General features: G+C 35.8%; 1 protein-coding gene across 1 annotated transcript; it reads right to left on the reverse strand.

Annotated features, from left to right (window-relative positions):
* Positions 1–1751: 1751 nt before the first annotated feature.
* Positions 1752–24303, reverse strand: LOC106078086 (uncharacterized). Its single transcript, XM_056026592.1, has 11 exons — positions 23665–24303; positions 21601–21859; positions 17938–18125; positions 14597–14672; positions 12596–12742; positions 9876–9932; positions 6624–6861; positions 4273–5068; positions 3860–4032; positions 2842–3032; positions 1752–2099 (listed from the first exon to the last, which is right to left on the reverse strand). Exons 2-11 carry the CDS (start codon positions 21849–21851, stop codon positions 1817–1819), a joined length of 2400 nt encoding a protein of 799 aa, XP_055882567.1. The 5' UTR covers positions 21852–21859; positions 23665–24303; the 3' UTR covers positions 1752–1816.
* Positions 24304–24466: the final 163 nt, after the last annotated feature.

The following is a 24466-nucleotide window of genomic DNA, read 5'->3' on the forward strand; positions in this document are numbered from 1 at the left end:
AGATATTGACGTTAAAAAATCTGTTTCCATACTTCTTGTGAAGTGCACAACTGTTTCAACTTATCGTGTATAGTGTTCAACTCTATTAATTAAAACACATTTTGACAATGTTCAATTTCTAACATAGTTATGTCTTCCAATAGTAGTGGTCAAAGGAACATGACTGAAAGAATCAAATTGATAAAGTAATGATAGAGTTATAGGGTTAACTTACGTATTATTTTTTAGTATCGAAAAGAAGGATGGACAGTTCACTATTAAGTTTTGTAAGAAAACATGGTTCACTTTGGTAGAGGGAGACCGATTAATATTGTACAATATGGTTTGATATGATATTTTACAGCATAGACCCTTTGATAATCTAATACTATTGGCCCGTTTTTTTTTTCGACCGTATGTTCGATATATGGAACGGTAATGTCACATATATGGACACATGTGCAGAGTTTCCAAGAGGTGTTATCCAAAGGGCCAAGACAAGTGCAACTTTGAGAAATGAAGATGAATGAATGGAAATCAATCTAGAAATAAGCAAAGGCCCGATTTTTAAGATGTAATTTCCCGTATGGGTATTCCATAATGTTAGATTAGTTTATAGGTCTTTAGTGTTCATATGAACATCTATTTCTTTGATCAGCTGTTAATGAGCAGGTGTTATATGATCAGCGTAAGGACTTACCGCCTTTACTTTCCCCAACTAAAGTCTATTAGAGTTGGGTGGACTCAGGGGAGCCCTATAGGGCCCGAAATTCAAATTCCCAGCTTTCACTGAGATCTGAGCCCGGGACCCCGGGTTCGGAAGCTAAGCACCTAGCCACTCAACCACCGCTTCCCTAGATGCCAAGAGAAGTTCGGGAAAATGGCTCCCATGGTTTGTTAACAAGTCCTTTACTGGTCAGTCAACAGCTGCTATATACGAAAATATACGAAATAGCTCGTATTAGACTCTAGAGTGTGGGATTTATAATTTGTTACAATTATTGAACGCTTACAGTATTAACTATCGAAACAAAACTACAACTCGAAATAACAATTATGTATCTTTTGTAAAAAAAAATTAATCCAACATCTGAGTTTCCTTCGGCATTTCACATTAGTTTGTGGAATAAATACACTTTTATTAAATAAAATACTTGTAATTCATGTAACTATTGTTCAGGAAACGTGAACAATTATAACATAAATGATATTATTATATCTTTATTATTATTATATATCATTATATCTAAAATGAGAATATGTATCCAATAACAATTACACTCCTGCTTACAATATATCTTTTAAAAGTTTTAACGTATTTCAAAAAGATATATATATAGTATATCTACAAGATAAAGCATAAAGTTAGGCGCATTTATATATGTATTTATGTACAGAATAGAAATCAAAACAGTTTGTTCAATGTTATAAAACTTGGCTTAAATGTTCCTTGGAAAAGTAACATATGTAAAATATTACTAAAACAAACTTTAGACCCTAGAAAAAAAACCTCCATGAAAGTATTACTATTTCATCGATCTAGGTCATAAAGCCATGTTTATATGAGACAAGACCAAAAAGCAACGCATGCGCAGGACATAACATGTTTACATTCACACATTCACTTCATTTATAACATTATTATTTTATTTCATTGTTTCTAATACACAATATAAGTAACTATGAAATACATATGCAAATTACAATCCGTATACACACGCACACACACAAAATCTATCACAAGTGTGTACAAAATAGTTTGAAGACCTTAGTCGAATTAAACGAATGTCATTTATTCTTATTGCTGACCATTTCAGAGAGAGAATTAAGCGTCACTTTATATTTTCGTTGATTCTCGATGCTCATTCTTGACAGGCTCTGCTTTTAGGTTGTTTTGAGGCAGAATTGTAATTGAATGTCTATTTTTTAATGGTTTTAGGACTTCCACAAAATTGGTCCTGCATATACATCTTCTGTCGTCATCACCTTGTACTTTGAATTGAATAAGTATGTCGTCATCGGACTGTATCTTTGTTTGATCCACTTTCTTCAATGTAATGTCTTTTATAGTCCAGGTCTCTCGATAATATTTCACGTGTTCTTGTAAGTTATTCAGGAAGCTGAAAAAAAAGTGATTTATGTAATGCGTTAATAATAACATTGATTTATAATTTCAGTATTTTTCGGCACTATCTGAAAGTGAGTTTATGTTGTGTTTGTGAGTGACAATATGATGGGAAGTTTAACTCTTTCTCTACGTAATTATTTATCACATTCTGGTGAAATCAACGTTTGTATCGTCAGTTAGGAGAGAAAGAATTAATGCTAATGCAATCGAGGTTAAGTTATTTTCTTTTTTTATCCATGTATTTTATTTTTTGTTAACACTCAAAATTATCAAAACAAATAAACAAACATAGGCATTTCTTTAAATCTATCAGATAATCATTTTTTTACATTTACATTTCTAATATATTACCATTTATTGATACGATTTTTATAGTGGTGACCACATACCATGATTCAACTAAATTTCTTTAATTTTTGTTGTCTTTCTCATATAGCAAACTTGTATTGCTACTCGTGACGTAAGGTCAGTGAACTGAAGTTAATTTCCAGTGTATCTCAATCATTTATAAAACGTACCTTGTATCTGGAAGTAGAACATCTTAAACTAGAGTTAATTCCCATGCTATTTCAATTCTTTATAAAACGTACCTTGTATCTGGAAGTAGAACATCCTAAACTAGAGTTGATTCCCATGCATTTTTAATTCTTTATAAAACGTACCTTGTATCTGGAAGTAGAACATCCTAAACTAGAGTTAATTCCCATGCTATTTTAATTCTTTATAAAACGTACCTTGTATCTGGAAGTAGAACATCTTGAACTGGAGAATCAGAAAACTGCTCCTTGAGGATGTTTAGGAAAGTCAGAAAGAAGGCAACATTTCCGACAATAGCGTTGGAATAGGAGTGCACAGTACCGTAGGTGACGAAGAGATAAAATATAAGTATGAACACCAGACAAGAGACAGAGCTCAATAGGAAAACCTGTGGAAACAATAGAAAACAGAGTATGTCAATCGTATTTATTTAAACGTACATAAGCTTTAAGTAAAAATAATTCGGTGCTATTAAAAGATGTTACACAAAGGTTATAGCATTTCAATCTATCTGGTATCAAGTTTGAACACACTATTTCTCTCACACCCAATCTCAGATCAAGCTGAAACTTTGCACAATTATTTCTTTTACTTGACAACACTAGAATCAATTTAAAAAAAAACAACAAATAGTTAATTAATTTTTGGTAATTAAGTATTTTGTTTATTATCTCGAACGAGGGAAAGAAATTGTACTTGACTGAAGTGGTGGTATAAATTACTATTAAATGAAACTCTACAGCTATTAAACTAATATATTAATTACCTAACAAGTTAACTAAACTAAATGAACTACATCCTGTAAAAGAACAATACACAACATTGGGATCATTGAAAGTCTTAAAGTGAATTTGATTCTTAGGGTGACCAAAGCCAAAATATTTTTGTGATGAAACTCTAATAAATTATATCCGCAATAACAGACTGATTGAAAATGGATGAAGTTCTTAAGGATTTGTTTTAAAAAGAACCAATAACATTGTCTATCAACACGGGTAAATCGCAAGCGCTCAAGGCGTAGAATAAATTTTGTCCAATTTTTAATATCAATATGGCAAGGTGCCCGAGAAAGTGTGTTTTGACGTTGCTGTTTCTTTAGTTGAGTTCCATGACCGAATTGTATTCATTCGTTATTCAGATCAATTAGCAGAATTTTTTATTCATTTTATTAAAGCAATGTTTAAAAAAAACTTTGAGAAGATATTGTTTACTGACCTTAGCGTACGGACTAAAGAAACCTTTGATAGTTCGGTTGAAAAGTCTCAAGATAAATTTCTTGCTCAAAAGTAGGTCACCCTTGTCTCGTGTAAATACCATTGGTTGGGACACTACCAAGCGTAATTTCTCAAAACTCACTATCACTTTGAATTGACCTTGTGTAGACGGCCCTTAGAAGAAAAATATCGATAGATACATACATACGTACATATAGATATAAATATAAATATAGATATAGATAGATAGATAGATAGATAGATAGATAGATAGATAGATAGATAGATAGATAGATAGATAGATAGATAGATAGATAGATAGATAGATAGATAGATAGATATTAGAAATGGTTACATTTATTGTTATTTAAATAGAATTTACTAAGGGAAAAAAAAAAAAAGAACATAATTTACCATCATTGATAGTAACTGCCAAATGTAAGGGTTTATCAATTTTTGTTGAGTTCTGTTCATTTTCTTGTGTGGATAGTTCGCTTTGATTATTGTTTGCTGCGGGTCCAGAGCTGACACTTTGCAGACTTTCATTTTCTCTTCCATGAATGGTTTGGCTTGGGCTAGTCTCTATGTTCTGGTCAAGATCAAGCCCGTGAGTTACTTCCAGTGTCTGAGGATAAATAACTTTCAGAACAGACTTGACTAAAAGAACGTATCTCTTGGACACGTTCTGTATTCTGTCCTTCATGTAGAACAGCAGCGGGAGAATCATTGGTGAAACATCATCGAAAGTGTTTTTGGTGATGGAAGAGGTTGCAATGGCCCTGACTATCGAATATATTACGAAGTGAAGTCCGAGTCCCCATGTGAAAAAGAGGCAACAAGCGATAAAGACATTCAGGATTTTCCTCATCATCCTGTGCCTTTTGCAACTCCAAACGGGCTTGCATGCAGACACCACGAGGCCTATGCATCCTAAGACATAGAAAACTGCAGACAATATAATAACGCCCATGATGTAGTCGTCGCCTATCAAGTAAAAAGGGCAACTTAAATCGCGTGCCTTGTATTCCGAACATAGAAGTTTATAGTCAGCGTAAGCGTCAAAACGCAGGTATAAGAGAGGGACGCTGGGTAGATAGAGCAGAAGTAAGAAGACGATGATCAGTCCCCGCTCGCACGTCATGCAACCAAAATAACTGCAGCAGCAGTAGCCACATCGGCTGCAACAACCGTTCATCTTTTCAAATGTTTTCTGGGAAAATAAAAAGTAGAATTATATTAATGAGGAAGTACAATTAAACTAGCAATAACAATAATAATTTATTAATAATATTAATTTAAAAAATAAATAAGGTAAGAAATAATAATTATAAAAAAATAATATCAATTTATAAAAATTATAATAAATCGTAAAAATAATAATAAGTAATATTTATAATAAATAATAAATATAAAACAAGAAAGGCATAAAAACACTTTAGAAAAACCAAAACAAAGCTTAAATAAATTGTTATATTTCTAATAGATCTAGACCACCAACGATAAATCTATTCAATTGATAGCATCTCTACCTCTTGTTTATGTTTAGTTCTATTTCATAGTATGATCCTATCACTTATCTGGACCAGTTGGGAAAATGGAGGGGAGGGGGGGAGAAAGAAAAAGATATCTGGGTGGAATTTTTCGTCATTGGTTTTTATAAAGCAATTACAAAAAAAACAAAAAAAAGTAACAATCTGAATTTGAACTCGTGGCTAACGTCTAACGTGAAACGACATGTTAACCACTCTGCTAGTGAGGTACTTAGACCTAGAGAATATTATATAGTTGTATATTGTTTGTTTCAATTTAGAGAAACGAAAGAGGAATAATTCAGCTTATACCAGCACCTCAGTCAAGAACAATTTCTTTTCCTTGTTCGAGATAAAGTTATCCTTTCAGGTATTGAGATTTATAGGCAGATGATGTTAAGGTCATAAGTTTATTTGACCCACTGTTATCAAGCGGTAGTCATGTGGCCAGCACAACAGCCGCCTTTACTTTCCCCAACCAAAGTCAGGTACCCGTTAGAGTTACTTAATTCACAGTTCTATTGTAAAGAAAACGTACCAAGATTTTTTCTTTATGTAAACACCTAGCTATTCGGTGTATCCGGTATGCAGAATATACGGAGTGTCAATAAACTATGTATTTTTAAATGTATTTGGTAAGATGTGTACTTTTTAGCCCTGGAAAATTAAAACTTTAATTACTGTATCTCAAAGTTCTGATACAACGGCACTAGCACAAAATGATTTTACTATTTATTTGACAACTCCGAAATATCTTCGTTGAGTTCTTTAGACTCGAATATTTATAGTGGACATCCAAAACACAATTCTTGTCAGAATTTGACTTACTTAAAAAGAGCAAAATAAACATGGTTACAAAGACAGTTTGTGTGGAAACACAAACTCAAAATCGGCCCCCCGAAGTGTCCACCCAATGTGTTGAAAATATGGCAAGTAGTCATCTCCACTACTAGTGAATAGTTGTAAAAGTGTTGTATTTTTATTAAAAAACTGCTTGCATAAGTGATTTTAAAAATTAGATTATTCGCTTTCATAAAGAAAAAAATAAGTAGCCGTTGCATCAGAACTTTGAATGATCTAAAATATCATGATGTCCTATTTTCATTTTCTTTCTTTCTGAGATCTAAACGGGACGGACGGACGGACAGACAGGACACACAAATTTAATAGCGTCTTTTCCCCTTTCGGGGATGCTAAAAACTAAACTAAAAAAATATTGCACGTAAGACTACGTACTTTAATGGCTGACTTGGCGTAAAGCAGACTCTCAGCTATACTCCGTATAAAGGAGATGCTAGTCTCCCCTTCTGTAATGCATCTCTTCTTATTCACCAGCAACAAGATCGTTTCAACGCTTAGTATTTCGTCTGGTACACATTTCTTTAATTCGGTCATTCGGTTAAAGACATCTCGTGGTATTATCAACGGTTTAGTATTGCTAGTATCGCTAGATGAAGAGCTGTTCTGAGAGTTTCTGTGGAAAAAACAAAAATGTTGAATTAACTCTTTCTCTCCGTAATTATTTACCACATTCTGATGGAATCAACGTTTGTATCGTCGGTTAGGAGAGAAAGAGTTAAAAATGAACGGAAATGGGTTTATTTTTAATAAATCTCAGCGTGAAATGATAATGAAGAAAATAAATAAAAATAACCGTAAGGTGTGTAAACCAAACCAAAAAATTCAAATGACATACACTAATATTTATTTTAAGTATCACTTTAAATTTATGTTGTAATGCTTGTTCTATAACAAATTACACGCCCTCGATCATTTATAGATTACAAAGTTGTCTAAAAGTTCCATCTAATCGTTAACCAGTAAAACAGACTAAAAACGCAAAATACCTAGCTGTTATAATGAATGAAACACTGTCGTGGTATCCCCATATTGATAAAAACTATTTAAAAAAATCAAACAAAGCATTAGGGTTTATTAGAAGAAATTTCTATAAATCAAAAAAAAAATATACAACTAAAATGTTATTTAACCTTGGTTAGGCCAATAATAGAATATGCATACTCTGTTTGGGACCCCTCAACTCAAGAAAACATTAAGAAACTGGAACAAACACAAAATAGAGCAGTGAGATTCATAACTAACGAATATTCACATTTGACTAACGAATATTCACATTTGACTAGAGTAACATCTTTAGTAAAATCACTAAATTTAGAAAGCTTTCAGGATAGAAGACTCAAAAGTAAAGAAGCAATTATAAATAAAACACTGAACCATAATCTTCAAATACAAAAACAATTACTAATAAAATATTCAGATAAAGGCACATTCCTCGTTCCGTATGCTAGGACTAATTTGTTCAAATGCTCCTTCTTCCCTAGTGCTATTAAAGCCTGGGCCAGCCAGAAAAAAAACAGTGACTTGGCAGAATTTAAACTATTGGTTAACAAGACTGACTAAATGCATGACGCGTAGGACGTAATTATCTTCTTTTTTTGAAATAACGTCTGTATTATATAAGAAAGGCTGAGAAGCTAAGAAACTAAAGAATCGCGTTATGCAATGGACGATATACTGCCCCCTGAAGAAGCGTGGATCTGTAACAATGTGCAGAAGAAGTCATAAAAAATAGAATACGGTCATACAAGGAAAGCTGTGAATACCATACAGATCATAGAAACTGTTACTGACCCGGACGATATAGTATTACTCGGGAATACAATTTAATGTGCACAACAGACGTATATCCTCGATAAAGACGCACTCAAAATCTGCCTCTTGATAAGTAAGTACAATATGTTCCCCATTCAGAGCTTGTGATCTATAGGGCAGATGATGTAAAGTTTATCTGTTTCTGTGGCCCATGTTAACGAGGACGTCATGTGGCCAGCACAACGACAGACCGATTCAATCTTCCCCATTACAGCTCAGTGGACTCAGAGGAGCCTAAAGATCTCGAAATTTAGAATCCCAGTCTTCCCCAGTATTTGAACCTGGGACAACCAGTTCGGAAGCCAAGCGCTTTACCCCTCAGCCTCCGCGCTTTGTCTGGATAAATCTTGATAAAACTAAAGTTATGTGCTTAGGTTTACAAGTTGCTCAGTCAACATTGGGCATACTGAGCTAGGACACATAGAACAGATCATCTTTTTAGGCGGTCCAATCACAAGTGATGGAGATACATATCACGATGGTTCATGTCGGATAAGAAAAAAGCAGTAGCTGTCTTCCAAAAACTATGACCAACCAATTAGCCTGGAGATCAAGAGCCATCTCTTCAATACAATTATCGCCCCAACTAGACATGGACGTCAAAAAGCCACAACTGAGAAGGATCCTAAAAATAGCATACAGAGCTCAGGTCACAATTAGAGAAGTCTATTCGGGAATTCATCCCTTGAGTGAAATGTTGGCCGGAAGATTTTTTTAGATTAGCGGACGTGTCAGCCATTACTAGGAACCTGATAAAAGAAAAAAGAAAACAAGGCCTCCCACAGATAATTAGGCGACGTATCTTCTTAGAAGACCTAAACTTTGATTGTACTATTTGGAAACGGACTGGAAGGACTTTTTCTGAGAAAGTCTATTACGTTTAAGTGAATTTATGAAAAGTTTGCAAATGTTTAGTGGGATATAGATAACATATTTTTACAATTCTTATATTAACTCTGTCTGTCTGTCTTTTTGGTAAAACATTTGTACACGTTATTTCTCCGACACCCAATCTCGGATCAAGCTGAAAATTTTGCACAATTATTTCTTTTACCTGACTAAATAAGAATCAATTTAAAAATTAAAATTTTTTATTTTGTTTGGTATCTCGGACAAGGGAAGAATAGTACTTGACTGAAATTGTGTTATATGCTGAATTAGTCCCCTTTATAGGTCGTCGTTTTAAAGTAATTTTGAAACAAACAATATATAACTACAATCTTTTTCATTAGGACTTTACTAACAGAGTGGTTAGTTTGTCGGCTTGAGGAGGCTCGGGTCACAAGTTTGAATTCAGGTCGTTACATTTTTTAATAAATGCTTTTAAAAAGCGATTATGGGAAAATTCACCCAGATATCCCTTCTTTATCTCCCCCCCCCCCCCATTTTTAAAACTGGTCCAGACAAGTGATTGGATCATAGCGAACTGAGAAACCTAAAAGCATGTCATAGTGCTAATAAAAAAACAATTGGTAAAAATTTTTCTGATAGCACAGATTTATTGTAGTTGGTCTAAATTTATTACACATTTAATTACATGACTGATAGATACAATTACACTATAGCTTTTTATGTTTTGTCTATTTACTGACTCCTGATATGGTCCAGCTATCAACTAAATTATTTGTTTTAACACTTAGACGTTATAATTTCCCTATATAATCATTATATATATATATATATATATATATATATATATATATATATATATATATATATATATATATATATTAGATAGAAGTAAATAATTAGTCTATATGTTAAGCTTAGGTATTATAATTGTGAAACATGATGACAGACAAATAGTTAGTTTACCTATCATTCAATCGCTGCAGTTTTAAACCGTCAGGTCTGAATTGAAACTTTTCATACCTGTGTGAAGAAACATTAGTACAAAATATGTTATTATAAGCTTTGTACCGTCTTACTATAAATACAATTTTGAAATTTAAAAAAAATTGCTAAATCCGTTCATGATACTCTTAGTATAGGATATTGATAGTTAGTTGTCAGAGCAACGACCAAACCACGTTACTTTTCGGTGAACTCAGAGGCGCCCTACAGATCACGAAATTAAAAATCCCAGTTGTCACCAGGATTCGAACCCGGGATCCCAGATTTGGAAGCCAAGCGCTTACTACTTAGCCACCGATTCTCACTATAATTAGATATTAGCTTTATATATTTTTGAGACCTATTGAATAGGACTATTATTTGTTTGCCTTTTCTATTTCATCACAGTCCAGTTCATCGCTACAATCATCATACTCTAGTACGTACATACTAGTATATTACATTGATTATGATGCAATTTAAAAGATCTTGTTGGCTAGTTATTTAGTATTGAGAGTATTGAAATTGACCGCCGGCGAAAATGGATATGTCTGTGTATGATGTTTGCAAAATATGTAGGAATACTAAATAATATTAAAATACATAATGTTGATGCATTATAATAGTTTAACTACAACGGCTTTGTCTGCATGAGATACTGAAAAATATGAAGGTCGCAAATGGGTTTGCGTAGTCATGTGAAACACTACACTCATCCTTTATCTTCTGAATCGAAGTCATTAATAGTTTAACTACTTATTATATTGTAATAGTGAGCTAATTATGTCAAAAACTTTGATAACAACTTTACAATGTGTATGCCTCCTCGTAATTTATTTTTTTTTTGTTTTTGTTTTTTAATTTAAAAATACGCCTTTGTAAATTACAACAGAATTAGAATCACACAAAAAAGATGACGCCTATTATAAGCTATCCCGACAAGACCAATGTCTAATCTTTCGACTCAGGACCGGACACAACAGAATGAGACAACACATGTTTCGGAAGCTCAAATTGGAACCAGTGAAATCTGCCGATGTGGGGTGTCACCAAAGAATGCAGACCATGTCCTTCAAAACTGTTCTCTTTACCAAGAGGCTATACAAGACAATGGCCCTAAAACACCCCTACAGAAAGAAAACTATATAAAGAGCTCACTGATTTGGAAACCACTCCGAAGTTCATCTCATATATTAGTCTAGTCATATAAACGCTCCAACATTTCATCTTGGCTAAACACATTTTTTTAAATGAAATTTTACAAATAGTCCAAAACGTTACATCATACTTTATATCAAAAGCGGATGTGAAACCTTATTTTCAGCTGCATATTAGCTGCGTGTATATAAACACTGCTTTGATTTTTAACAATGTTTGTTATCGAATCACTCAAATTGAATCTATTGAAACTAGTCGACGGGTTGAAATAGTAGATAGCACCGAAATATCAGAATGCTAAACCAATAGTCACTGACGATATTCTTCAGGCATAACATATTTTAGAATGTAATTAATGTAAATTTTGTAGAATTGGAAAGTAAATAAGTGACTTTTGATATTTCTGAAGTTGATGCTGTAATTTCAGAAGTTGAATTTAAAAGAAACTCTAGCAAAGATGAAGGACACGTTACAATGAATCAGTTGAATGATAAAGATTTCAATATTTTAGGGGATAGTTTCTTCTTGTTGTGTGCCAATTTCACATGAATCACGCAGAAAATTATCCCGAGTAAAAGAGAAAGTACGCCAGTTGTTAAAAAAGGAGTCATTTTAATATCAATAAATTGTATGTTTTTTTTTGTTGTCAACTAATTTAAATTCTAGAGAAATGAAATATAAATTAGTAACTTCATTTAATAAGTGGTGAAAATAAAGTTCAAAATTGGAATATCAAAAGACGTTTGAAGAATAGTCATCAGGATAGGAAAATGGGAAAACAAGGGCATCCGGCTACAAAAACAATGGACAAGGGAGTCGTTGAAATGATTGATGCAAAGAAGAAAAACGATGGAAAAATAAATTGCACGGACTGTTTCTAGAAAAGCAGAAAATTTGACATTATGTCACCATATTGACAACGAGTCTTCATTGAATCTAGACTTTCCAAAAACTGATGTAACTGTTGTGTTGATAAAACCCATAACTGAAAGTGTATCTATAATGTTGAAAAGTTTCCAAATGTTTTATGGCTGAAAAAACAAAAAACCAAAAAAACACGAAATCTTTCTGGTGTGGGAGGAGCGGGGTGACACCCTAAGTTCACTGCACCAGGTGACACCCACCCTATTGAGGCCACTGGTCTAGTCATCTAAACGCTCCAACAGTTCATTTTATATATTGGTCTAGTCATCTAAACGCTCCAAAAGTTCATCTCATATATTGGTCTAGTCATCTAAACGCTCCAAAAGTTCATCTCATATATTGGTCTAGTCATCTAAACGGTCCAAAAGTTCATCTCCTATATTGGTCTAGTCATCTAAACGCTCCAAAAGTTCATCTCCTATATTGGTCTAGTCATCTAAACGTTCCAAAAGTTCATCTCATATATTGGTCTAATCATCTTAACGCTCCAACAGTTCATCTCATATATTGGTCTAGTCATCTAAACGCTCCAAAAGTTCATCTCCTATATTGGTCTAGTCATCTAAACGCTCCAACATAAAAATAAGACCAAGGAAGAAGAAAAAGACTACATTCCTTACCCGAAGTCAATTCTAAAAATGCAGATAGTAATCACGATCAAGACAAACAACGCAACAATAACAGAGAAAATGTGAAGCTTGAACAGCAAGTCACCTTCCTCTATCAAGTGGCAATTGGCTTCATTTTTGGCGGACATCTTACAGCACCTATATGCACATATAAATAAATAAAAGAATAAATAAACATATAATTATATATAATATTGTTACGTATTTCTGAATCTTCTGGCTAGATGTATTAGTTGGCACACAAATAAAAACACTGTAAAGAACTTGATGACTAAACTTTCAGTTTCATATAACTTTAATGACTATTAACTCTAGCATTACTGTAACATGTAGCGTAGAAGACTGTACAATATCTGTCAGTTTACAGTTAGCTATACTTCGTTGCACTGCATCTCTTCACTTCGTTGCAATTCCTCTCTTCTCAACTTGCATCGAGCCGTATTCCACAGAACAGACCAACGACACACTTCCCAGTGTCGCTCCAGGTCTCCCAAAGCTGAACCAAGTCGTACTCAAGTCTACCGAATCAGAGCCGCACACGTCTTACATCGACTGTATCGACTGTAACGGCTCAAGTCCACTGTAGTTCGCTGTATAGACTTTAACGACAGTAGTCCACTCCAGTTAACTCTACCCTAGTTAACTTGCACCGAGTCGTACACATTTCTCTTCCACAGAGCCGCACACGTCTTACATAGTCTGTATCGACTGTAACGGCTCACTCACGACTCCATACGACTCCATACGACTCCATACGACTGACTTTAACATTAACTCTCTGGCTTATATAGAGTCCCTAATCGTTTGTCCAAAGTTGCACAAACACGGCTAGTATCCTCTGAAATAACACGTGAGGAAACGTCACATCCTGTCTTTGTTTATACATGTAGATTCCAGAAAACATCGGCTGCAGTGTCATCAAGTTAGGGTCACACGTAGTGACCTCTATCTGTCACTGTTCATTAGTAACTGTCCCCCTACTTAGATCTGTTCGTCCCCTGGAACAACACGTGAGGGCACGTCACATCCTGTCTTTGTTTGTACATGTAGATTCCAGAGGACACTCGCTGCTGTGTCATCTCGCCGGGGTCATACGTTGACCTCTACCTATCACTGTTCATTTGTAACAATATATAATTCTCTTCGAAGTAACCATTCCTGACACCACCAAGAAGTAATGTAAAGATCACTCTTTTATATCTGCAAATCGAACTAGATTTACTTCATAAACATACAATGCAAATAAAAAGAGAGGGGAGATAAAGCAGTATTCACTCGTCACTAAATAGTAGGTCCGCACACAACAATTGTTGGGGCCTATGCAAAACGGATTTCTTGGGGCCCAGTTTGGGTAGGGATATGGATGATAACTGAAAATTAAGAGTTTGTATTAGAAAATAAATTCGTCTTTGCGTTTCATTCTTTCTTTACTAAGTACAGATTCACTTTACGAGTCTTGCGTGTAGCGAAGTCATACAGTATATCATAAAAATTCTGTTTCTACATAGGTCACGCTCAGTAGCAAGAATTACCAAATGTTTCAATCTATCTTCGAGAATTGTTGACCTTAAATAATTCTTCATTATTTTGAGGTGCGATAAGTTTCTTTCACCAGATTCCACAATAACGGATATTGTATAATGCCGTTTTTTTTAATCGGGCGTAGGAATGGCGTTTTTCATATTGAAATATACCACAAAATGACAATTTTTGTCTATATTTCAGGATATTTTTATGAGTTTTCAAAAGATTTTTATAATTTTCGAAGATTACCAGGACTTTTTCGTATATTTTGCAATTTCAGGAGATTTCCATAAGCTCCTGGTAAATCAAGAGGCCGCAGAAAATAAGTTAAAAAATGGTTTAATTTACTAATTTACACCTAGGATTAGCGAGGGGCCTATGAAAGAAGCAGGGATATAAGCAGGGATATAAGCAGGGCTATAAGCAGGGGGATATAAGCAGGGCTATAAGCAGGGATATAAAATGTACCTAAATACCACTTTGCCTTCCCCATCATGCTCTCCAATGTGAGCTGAACAGAGCTCAAAGTTTGGCAGTTGAAATTCTGAAATGACATTTTTACAGAGGGTAATGAGAAATGACATTTTTACAGAGGGTAATGAGAAACGACATTTTTACAGAGGGTAATGAGAAATGACAATTTTACAGAGGGTAATGAGAAATGACATTTTTACAGAGGGTAATGAGAAACGACATTTTTACAGAGGGTAATGAGAAATGACATTTTTACAGAGGGTAATGAGAAATGACATTTTTACAGAGGGTAATGAGAAATGACATTTTTACAGAGGGTAATGAGAAACGACATTTTTACAGAGGGTAATGAGAAATGACATTTTTACAGAGGGTAATGAGAAATGACATTTTTACAGAGGGTAATGAGAAATGACATTTTTACAGAGGGTAATGAGAAACGACATTTTTACAGAGGGTAATGAGAAATGACATTTTTACAGAGGGTAATGAGAAATGACATTTTTACAGAGGGTAATGAGAAATGACATTTTTACAGAGGCTAAAGAGAAATTACATTTTTACAGAGGGTAATGAGAAATGACATTTTGACAGAAGGTAATGAGAAATGACATTTTTACAGAGGGTAATGAGAAATGACATTTTTACAGAAGGTAATGAGAAATGACATGTTTACAGAGGGTAATGAGAAATGACATTTTTACAGAGGGTAATGAGAAATAACATTTTGTTTTTATTAACTATTTTAGAATGTATATATAATGTCAATAACTGTGGGAAAAAAAGTTCACTGTTTACTCTTTTATCCACCGGAAAGAGAAATAAAATGAATATATTTTAGAGCTCGGTGCTATCTCTGGTCGATGGGGAAATCAGTTTACAATTTCTTTTTTATTTTTATCTTTTGCTTTCAATAGATACTTCTTCTGCAGTATTGTCCATGGCTACGCAGCCATAGCTGTGACCAGTATGTTTGACAAAATCTATCGCAGGCAAAGCCATTGTCCGCCGGTGGACGATTCAGATTTATTTTCTGCGTCTGCGCCTGTCTTCGATTTTCTTTAGGTCTCCAATGTGTATCCAGCGGCCTGTGTAATTGACTTCCAGCTATCTCGTTCTGACGCCGCATGCCACCAGTTACACTACTCTATGTCAGCTACATGCAGATATATATATTTTATCTTATAAATGCAGAGGAGGCGCGGTGGCTGAGCGGTAAAGCGCTTGACTCCCGAAACCGAAGGTACCAGGTTCGAATCCAGGTGAAGACTGGGATTTTCATTTCGGGATCTCTGGGCGCCTCTAATATGTACCACATGACACCCTCGTTAACCGTAGGCAGAAACAGATGACCTTTACATTATCTGCCCTATAGACAACAAGGTCTGAAAGGGGAACATTACTTTTTTTTATGAATACAGATGTTCACTTTTATAAGAGATACGAAGCACGTTACTCAAATCGTCACAGCAACCCTACGACAAAAAAAGTCAATATGCGCATTGTATTCGATTAGGAAGTTTTAAAAATGAGCATAGTATTTCACTTGACCACGCATGACCAGCTGCTGGAGCTGCCGTCAAACGCAGACATTGTTGATACAATTGACATCCATAAAGCCCTATGTCCTAAACTGCAGTCATGAAAAGCAATAAACTATTTCCTACTGGCGCTCTGTAGATCACTGTTAGGGTAGATAGTTGGTAGTATTAGAAAATAGTTTTATTTAGTTTCTATTGTCTGATGTGCAATGACAAGAGTTGAGTTGAGAGACCAATAAGAAAGTCACACTACAGACTGGAGAGACTAGCAATGACAAATGACGACATTTTTGATTATATCGAAAAAGACAAAAATGTTTTCAAAAGACGTTTTGACACGTTTTTGATGATTGTGTACAGCGGTGTTTCCAAAACTGTGTCCCTCTGAGCCCTAGTGTTCCGCGAGGCCGCCTGAATAGGTGAACTACTAGAATAATAAATTAGAAGTCCACCACGTCAAATCAACCTCTCTAAAAGTAAGCAAAGTGTTCCGCTAAATATTCAGAATGTGCGAGGTGTTCCGTTAAGGAAAAAGTTTGAGATACACTGGTCTTGACTATTCGCGCAGCTGTTACAACACGCCTGCCCTTGAAGTTGACTTCTGATTACAGTTACTTAGGGGTAGATAGTGATAAAGTAGGGGCTAGGGAGGCTGAAAATATTTAAGCCAACACAAATTTATTTGCTAACACCCCAGTTGTTGTTTTTTTTCTTAGAAAACTTATTAACTTAGGTCAAGTGTACTGTGACGTTACACGGTAAAGATAATATAAAACACTAAGTCCTAATTTTGAAAACTATACCCCTTTTTTTTTTTTTTGACAAAGCTAAAATCAACTCTGTCTCTCTGGTAAAAGGTTTGTACACGTTATTTTCCACACCCAATCTTGGATCAAGCTGAAATTTTGTACAATTATTTCTTTTACAGGCAAAACAAGAATCAATAAAAAAAACTATTAGTTAAGCAACATTCGCTAATTTATTATTTTGTTAAGTATCGAATAAAAGGAAAGAAATCGTACTTGACAGATCAGTTGGTATAAGTAGTTTAGAGCTATTACAAATTTAATCATGTGACTGATTCAAACTAATTGATACAATTACATTTAATGAAAGCTTTTTTTTTTACATATTTTCTTCTGTACCTTTATCTTCTGCCACAAACGTATTTAACAAACATTTCATGGCCAAAAGAGAGTTATTTCCATTAAACTTCTCATTCAGTTCAAATGTATTTGCTATAATATCAATAGCAAACATGAGCTTTGGCTTCATTTCATTAATGAATACATTAGAGAGTAGCAGAATGAACAATCTTTTAGTCATTAATCTCAATAAAATTGTTTACTTAGCAAACATCATAATGAAACAAAATTAACATGAACACATGCCTTGTTTTTAAATATTCAAGTTTCATGACCGCATTAGACAATCAGTAAAACAAATCGCCATCAGTATTTGCTCACATTTAATGCGATCTATGCCTTACATGGGGGGGGGACGTGGTGGTTGAGCGATAAAGCAGTTGACTACCAACACGAGGGATATTGGGTTCAAATCCCTGTGATTCCAGGGATTTTTTTACAATTATTTTCAGGGCGCCCCTGCTTTTAAGACTTACCTGACACAAAGTTCTCTTTGTGCTGGCCACACGATAACCTCGTTAACCGAGCGCCACAGAAACAGATGACCTTGACATTAACTGCCCAGCCCATAGATCTCAAGGTCTGAAGGTGGTACCTGTACACATTAAGACGCTCTCATAAGTTATGACCTTGCTGTTCAGGGGCGTACCTTGAAGAATAAAATTGCGTGTCATGTTTTCCTTCACCTCGTCCTCCAGATGGTCCAGGCAGTCCGCTGGTGTCGCGTCCAAGATCACGTGGTGCACCTCGAAGATAAAGAGCCACTTCAGAATGTCAAAGTAGCTGTCGTACATAAGCTGCAGCTCCATCGTGGCGTTAGTGTGGACGTTGAACCACCTGGCAAAACAAAGGTAGGGACATAACGTTGAACCACCTGGCAAAACAAAGGTAGGGACATAACGTTGAACCACCTGGCAAAACAAAGGTAGGGACATAACGTTGAACCACCTGGCAAAACAAAGGTAGGGACATAACGTTGAACCACCTGGCAAAACAAAGGTAGGGACATAACGTTGAACCACCTGGCAAAACAAAGGTAGGGACATAACGTTGAACCACCTGGCAAAACAAAGGTAGGGACATAACGTTGAACCACCTGGCAAAACAAAGGTAGGGACATAACGTTGAACCACCTGGCAAAACAAAGGTAGGGACATAACGTTGAACCACCTGGCAAAACAAAGGTAGGGACATAACGTTGAACCACCTGGCAAAACAAAGGTAGGGACATAACGTTGAACCACCTGGCAAAACAAAGGTAGGGACATAACGTTGAACCACCTGGCAAAACAAAGGTAGGGACATAACGTTGAACCACCTGGCAAAACAAAGGTAGGGACATAACGTTGAACCACCTGGCAAAACAAAGGTAAGGACATAACGTTGAACCACCTGGCAAAACAAAGGTAGGGACCTAACGTTGAACCACCTGGCAAAACAAAGGTAGGGACATAACGTTGAACCACCTGGCAAAACAAAGGTAGGGACATAACGTTGAACCACCTGGCAAAACAAAGGTAAGGACATAACGTTGAACCACCTGGCAAAACAAAGGTAGGGACATAACGTTGAACCACCTGGCAAAACAAAGGTAGGGACATAACGTTGAACCACCTGGCAAAACAAAGGTAGGGACATAACGTTGAACCACCTGGCAAAACAAAGGTAGGGACATAACGTTGAACCACCTGGCAAAACAAAGGTAGGGACATAACGTTGAACCACCTGGCAAAACAAAGGTAAGGACATAACGTTGAACCACCTGGCAAAACAAAGGTAAGGACATTACGTTGAACCACCTGGCAAAACAAAGGTAAGGACATAACGTTGAACCACCTGGCAAAACAAAGGTAGGGACATAACGTTGAACCACCTGGCAAAACAAAGGTAAGGACATAACGTTGAACCACCTGGCAAAACAAAGGTAAGGACATAACGTTGAACCACCTGGCAAAACAAAGGTAAGGACATAACGTTGAACCACCTGGCAAAACAAAGGTAAGGACATAACGTTGAACCACCTGGCAAAACAAAGGTAGGGACATAACGTTGAACCACCTGGCAAAACAAAGGTAAGGACATAACGTTGAACCACCTGGCAAAACAAAGGTAAGGACATAACGTTGAACCACCTGGCAAAACAAAGGTAAGGACATAACGTTGAACCACCTGGCAAAACAAAGGTAAGGACATAACGTTGAACCACCTGGCAAAACAAAGGTAAGGACATAACGTTGAACCACCTGGCAAAACAAAGGTAAGGACATAACGTTGAACCACCTGGCAAAACAAAGGTAAGGACATAACGTTGAACCACCTGGCAAAACAAAGGTAAGGACATAACGTTGAACCACCTGGCAAAACAAAGGTAAGGACATAACGTTGAACCACCTGGCAAAACAAAGGTAAGGACATAACGTTGAACCACCTGGCAAAACAAAGGTAAGGACATAACGTTGAACCACCTGGCAAATCAAAGGTAAGGACATAACGTTGAACCACCTGGCAAAACAAAGGTAAGGACATAACGTTGAACCACCTGGCAAAACAAAGGTAAGGACATAACGTTGAACCACCTGGCAAAACAAAATGGTAAGGACCTAACGTTGAACCACCTGGCAAAACAAAGGTAAGGACATAACGTTGAACCACCTGGCAAAACAAAATGGTAAGGACCTAACGTTGAACCATCTGGCAAAACAAAATGGTTAGGACCTAACGTTGAACCATCTGGCAAAACAAAATGGTAAGGACATAACGTTGAACCACCTGGCAAAACAAAATGGTAAGGACCTAACGTTGAACCATCTGGCAAAACAAAATGGTAAGGACATAACGTTGAACCACCTGGCAAAACAAAATGGTAAGGACCTAACGTTGAACCATCTGGCAAAACAAAATGGTAAGGACATAACGTTGAACCACCTGGCAAAACAAAATGGTAAGGACATAACGTTGAACCACCTGGCAAAACAAAGGTAAGGACATAACGTTGAACCACCTGGCAAAACAAAATGGTAAGGACATAACGTTGAACCACCTGGCAAAACAAAGGTAAGGACATAACGTTGAACCACCTGGCAAAACAAAATGGTAAGGACATAACGTTGAACCACCTGGCAAAACAAAGGTAAGGACATAACGTTGAACCACCTGGCAAAACAAAATGGTAAGGACATAACGTTGAACCACCTGGCAAAACAAAATGGTAAGGACATAACGTTGAACCACCTGGCAAAACAAAATGGTAAGGACATAACGTTGAACCACCTGGCAAAACAAAGGTAAGGACATAACGTTGAACCACCTGGCAAAACAAAGGTAAGGACATAAGATTGAGTCACAGAAGCAAGCATACATATTAAATCATACGAATGTTTAATGGCATCTATCACTCAACGCCAAAGCTAAACTTGTGCTAAACTTAAAACAGCACAAACTTCTTATTGAATTGAAATTTAAATGTATCATCTCCGAGGTCAGGCTTAAATGTGTAGGTGGGGCACAAGGTCAAGGCTAGTCGCAAGAATGTTACGTCACATGATCAGATGATCATGAGTTTAAGGCTAGTGTCAGGTGACTAAAAAAAAGGCGGGAAAATAAGGGGAAGCTTAAGATAGCATGGGCGTGGAAGGAAGGTTCTAGATATTTTTGGGGGACAAGACTATTTAAAGAGGTAGTTGGAGTTTTTCATTTTAGTTGGAGTTAGATCTAGATGTCGCTTATTAAGTTGGTTAGTTTATTTGATCATCATTAATAGTATTGCATTCTGTCTCTGAAGTGTATATACTGTATCTATACTTATTGCTTCAAGCTCAAGTTTGAAGGAATTAACCTCAATACAATTATATCTACACCATATGTCATTACATACTAAATACATTAAGTCCACTGTGAAGTCGGTCCGGTACAATGTGAGTCCTCGAGAGTGAAGCAGTACAAGCTCGGGAGTAGACAGAGAAGGACCAGTAGAGTTTAGTACGGCAGTACGGTTGTGTAGAGTTACTGTAGAGTACAGCAGTTGTCTTTAGTGTATCGTGTAGTCAATGGTGTAGTAGTGGCTTTATTAATTAATAATTAAACGAACAACATCATTTTGGAATCCTTGATTTAGATATGTTCAATTGAGCAGTGTATAAGAGAGAGAATAGTAAAAGTACTATCCATAATTTTTCTAAAAATTTCACATTGATTCGAGAATAGGTGTTGGATAAATAAAGAGTACATAAATTGTATTAGACAGACAGACAGACAGACAGACAAACCGGGTGACGTTGATATAAACTTTGTAAAAAGGTGTACACTGACTCACCTTCTTGGCTGAAATCTGCTGGTAACCATCTCTTTACTTCCAATAGTTGTCTTGGAGTCATTGGTCTTACTAAAAGACACGGAGTACTCAGTGAAGAAAGATGTCGTGTCTCTCGTAATCATTGGCAATGTCTTATAATGTTTGGTTTGGTAGTCTAAAACAGTCAAATTACAACCAGCCTTGGCAGCGACAATTGTCAAACACGTGACCAGGAATGACGTCAGCATTGAACAAGAACTGAACATTGCCATGTTACATTCTGTTTGATTAAATTTAATAAAACACAGTTTGACAAAACATATATACATGCTGGCATACACACATACATATTTTTTCTAGTAGTTTTTTTAACACATAGCATTAAGTAAGTGAATTTTCATGGCATTACCGTATAATCTAGCCCAGTGATGCCCAAACTACGGCCCGCGGGCCACACCAGGCCCACGACGTGGCTTTATCCGGCCCGCCTAAACATCGGCACAAAGTGAAGAAATTTTTAAAAAGGTTGAAAAATATATTTGTAATTACGTTAGGACTCTAACTTTGTCTTGGATAGATTTGATTCTAATGTAGTATATTTTAAGTTTTATATTATTATTTATTGAAATGAACACGACGTTTGTTTTTTCGATGACAAGTGTTGACAGTTTTTTGAGATTCTTGGATAATTCCGCTATTCCTATTCCCACTGAAGATTGTTCTGAGAGATCTGCAAAAGGAGCTGATTTCCTTACAAAGCCAGACATCCCTGCTTGAGAAAGTTAGAGCGATGCAGGTCATTGATTTCTTCTCCGTGTTGTAGGAAGAAACTTTTCATTTCTCCGAAATGAAGTGTTACGGACGATCACAATGTTTACAAGCACTTCATTGAGTAGACAAACGTTTCACTAATAATACAGATGAAACCGATCTTACATCATTGCCATAGTGCTACGGGTTTCTAATAAAACTATATAAATGGTTTATTCTCTATTTCTTTTTTTTTTGTGTGTATCTATTCCATGATGTGGCCCGGGACACGAGTGTCGGAAATTAAACTGGCCCGCCGGCCGAAAAGGGCTGGGCACCACTGATCTAGCCTATTGCCTACTGTCATGAAATCGTCTTCCCACACTTTGTCTTTAGTCACTTGCCATCCTTAGAATCGTTTTAGATCCGTAACATTTTTACGATTCCTCCTATTAGCTGGCTAATTCTTCATTGGGGAATAAAAAATTAAACACTGGACAGAGATCTCGAAAACGTCTCTAACAATTGTCCTACAAGTGTGACTTTTTATGTATATCTTTGTGAAAATAATAAATAAATAATTGGCCACATTGTAAAAGCTCCAGTTAGATCGTAATATTTTTTTTTAAATATAATCATCTATTATTGTTTTTTAAATGTTTCTAAGTCTAGATCGATATCACAACTAGAATCTTCTATACTTTACTTACATATGCATGGGCGTAGCCAACATTTTTACCTGGGTAAGCGGTAATAAGGGCGGGATAAAGTTTTCGAACTTTAAAAATTTATCGTATATTTGTAATTAATCTCGCTTACTAAAGTCTTCAACATAAAACCCTTGAAGAGGTCAAAGTTAACAACTGTTTAGAATTAGTGATTACCAACGAACAAGTCTGAAACATTTTCAAAACGTCAACCCAATGAAAGTGATACAAGACTCCGATAGCAAAGACAGAAACAAAACTCTTTTGTTCCCATGGCAATCAAATCATTAAATACAATTCAACTATATTATATTAACATTTCACATGTAAATTATGAGCGACTCTGGTGTGGATGTATATGTTTGATTTCTATTGTTATAATGTTTTGTTTGGTGTAACGCACAAATTGTAAGACACATTTCCCAAATAAATATTATTATTATTATTATCATTATTATAACTTCAAAACGGAGAAATTATTTTTTTTTCCTTGTTCTCCAGAAAATAAGAAAAATAAATTCGGATTGAAATATTCTGTACAATCCATTAGTGAAGACAGAAATATTCAGTAGCATTTATTAACTACGATATTGATAACCTAGCATAATATAGAATTCATTTCGCTTACCGTGTATGTATTTGTAAACGCATTTACATGAATACAATCATTGCTGTCAAACTTTGAGAGAGAGAGAGAGAGATTTAAAGGTGGGTATCCTCGGTTCTTCTTAGATAAATATTATACCTTGGTATTTTTTTTAATCATTATTATAGCTTTTATATAGCGCTACTTTCATGCTTATAGCATGCTCAGAGCACTTTGGTCCAATCTCATTTGTGGACCAATGGGGGGGGGGGAGGGGGTATCTAGGAGTTGGTTTTCCGTGCTGCCTTTAGGCACTCAGTAAACGCAACTCTGGCCGAGTCGGGCAAGTTATGTGTGCATATTTCTACAAGTTCACGAACTGATGACCTTCCCAATCTGTTCACTACACAAAAATACTTGGTCCTCTTTATATAATACGATAGCTCCGCAATGCCTTTAGTTAAGATACACAAAAAAATATGTATTTAATATCGGTGTATCATCATTGCATCACTATTACTGTGAAAGGAACATAGACATAAATAAATATACACTGGAAAAAGGAAATAACTTCATGTAACTTGAAACATGTATATCTATTGGGTTCCCGGTCACTTCATCCCCGGTCACTTCATCCCCGGTCACTTCATCCCCGGTCATTTCATCCCCGGTCACTTCATCCCCGGTCATTTCATCCCCTGGTCATTTCATCCCATGGTCACTTCATCCCCCGGTCACTTCATCCCCCGGTCATTTCATCCCCAATTAAATATTTTATATATAAATATGATTATGTAAAATGCTTTCTTTTTTACATTTTATGACATATTACTAATACGTTTAT

This window comes from Biomphalaria glabrata, chromosome 4 (assembly GCF_947242115.1).
Source record: "Biomphalaria glabrata chromosome 4, xgBioGlab47.1, whole genome shotgun sequence".
Taxonomy (NCBI): Eukaryota; Metazoa; Mollusca; class Gastropoda; family Planorbidae; genus Biomphalaria; species Biomphalaria glabrata.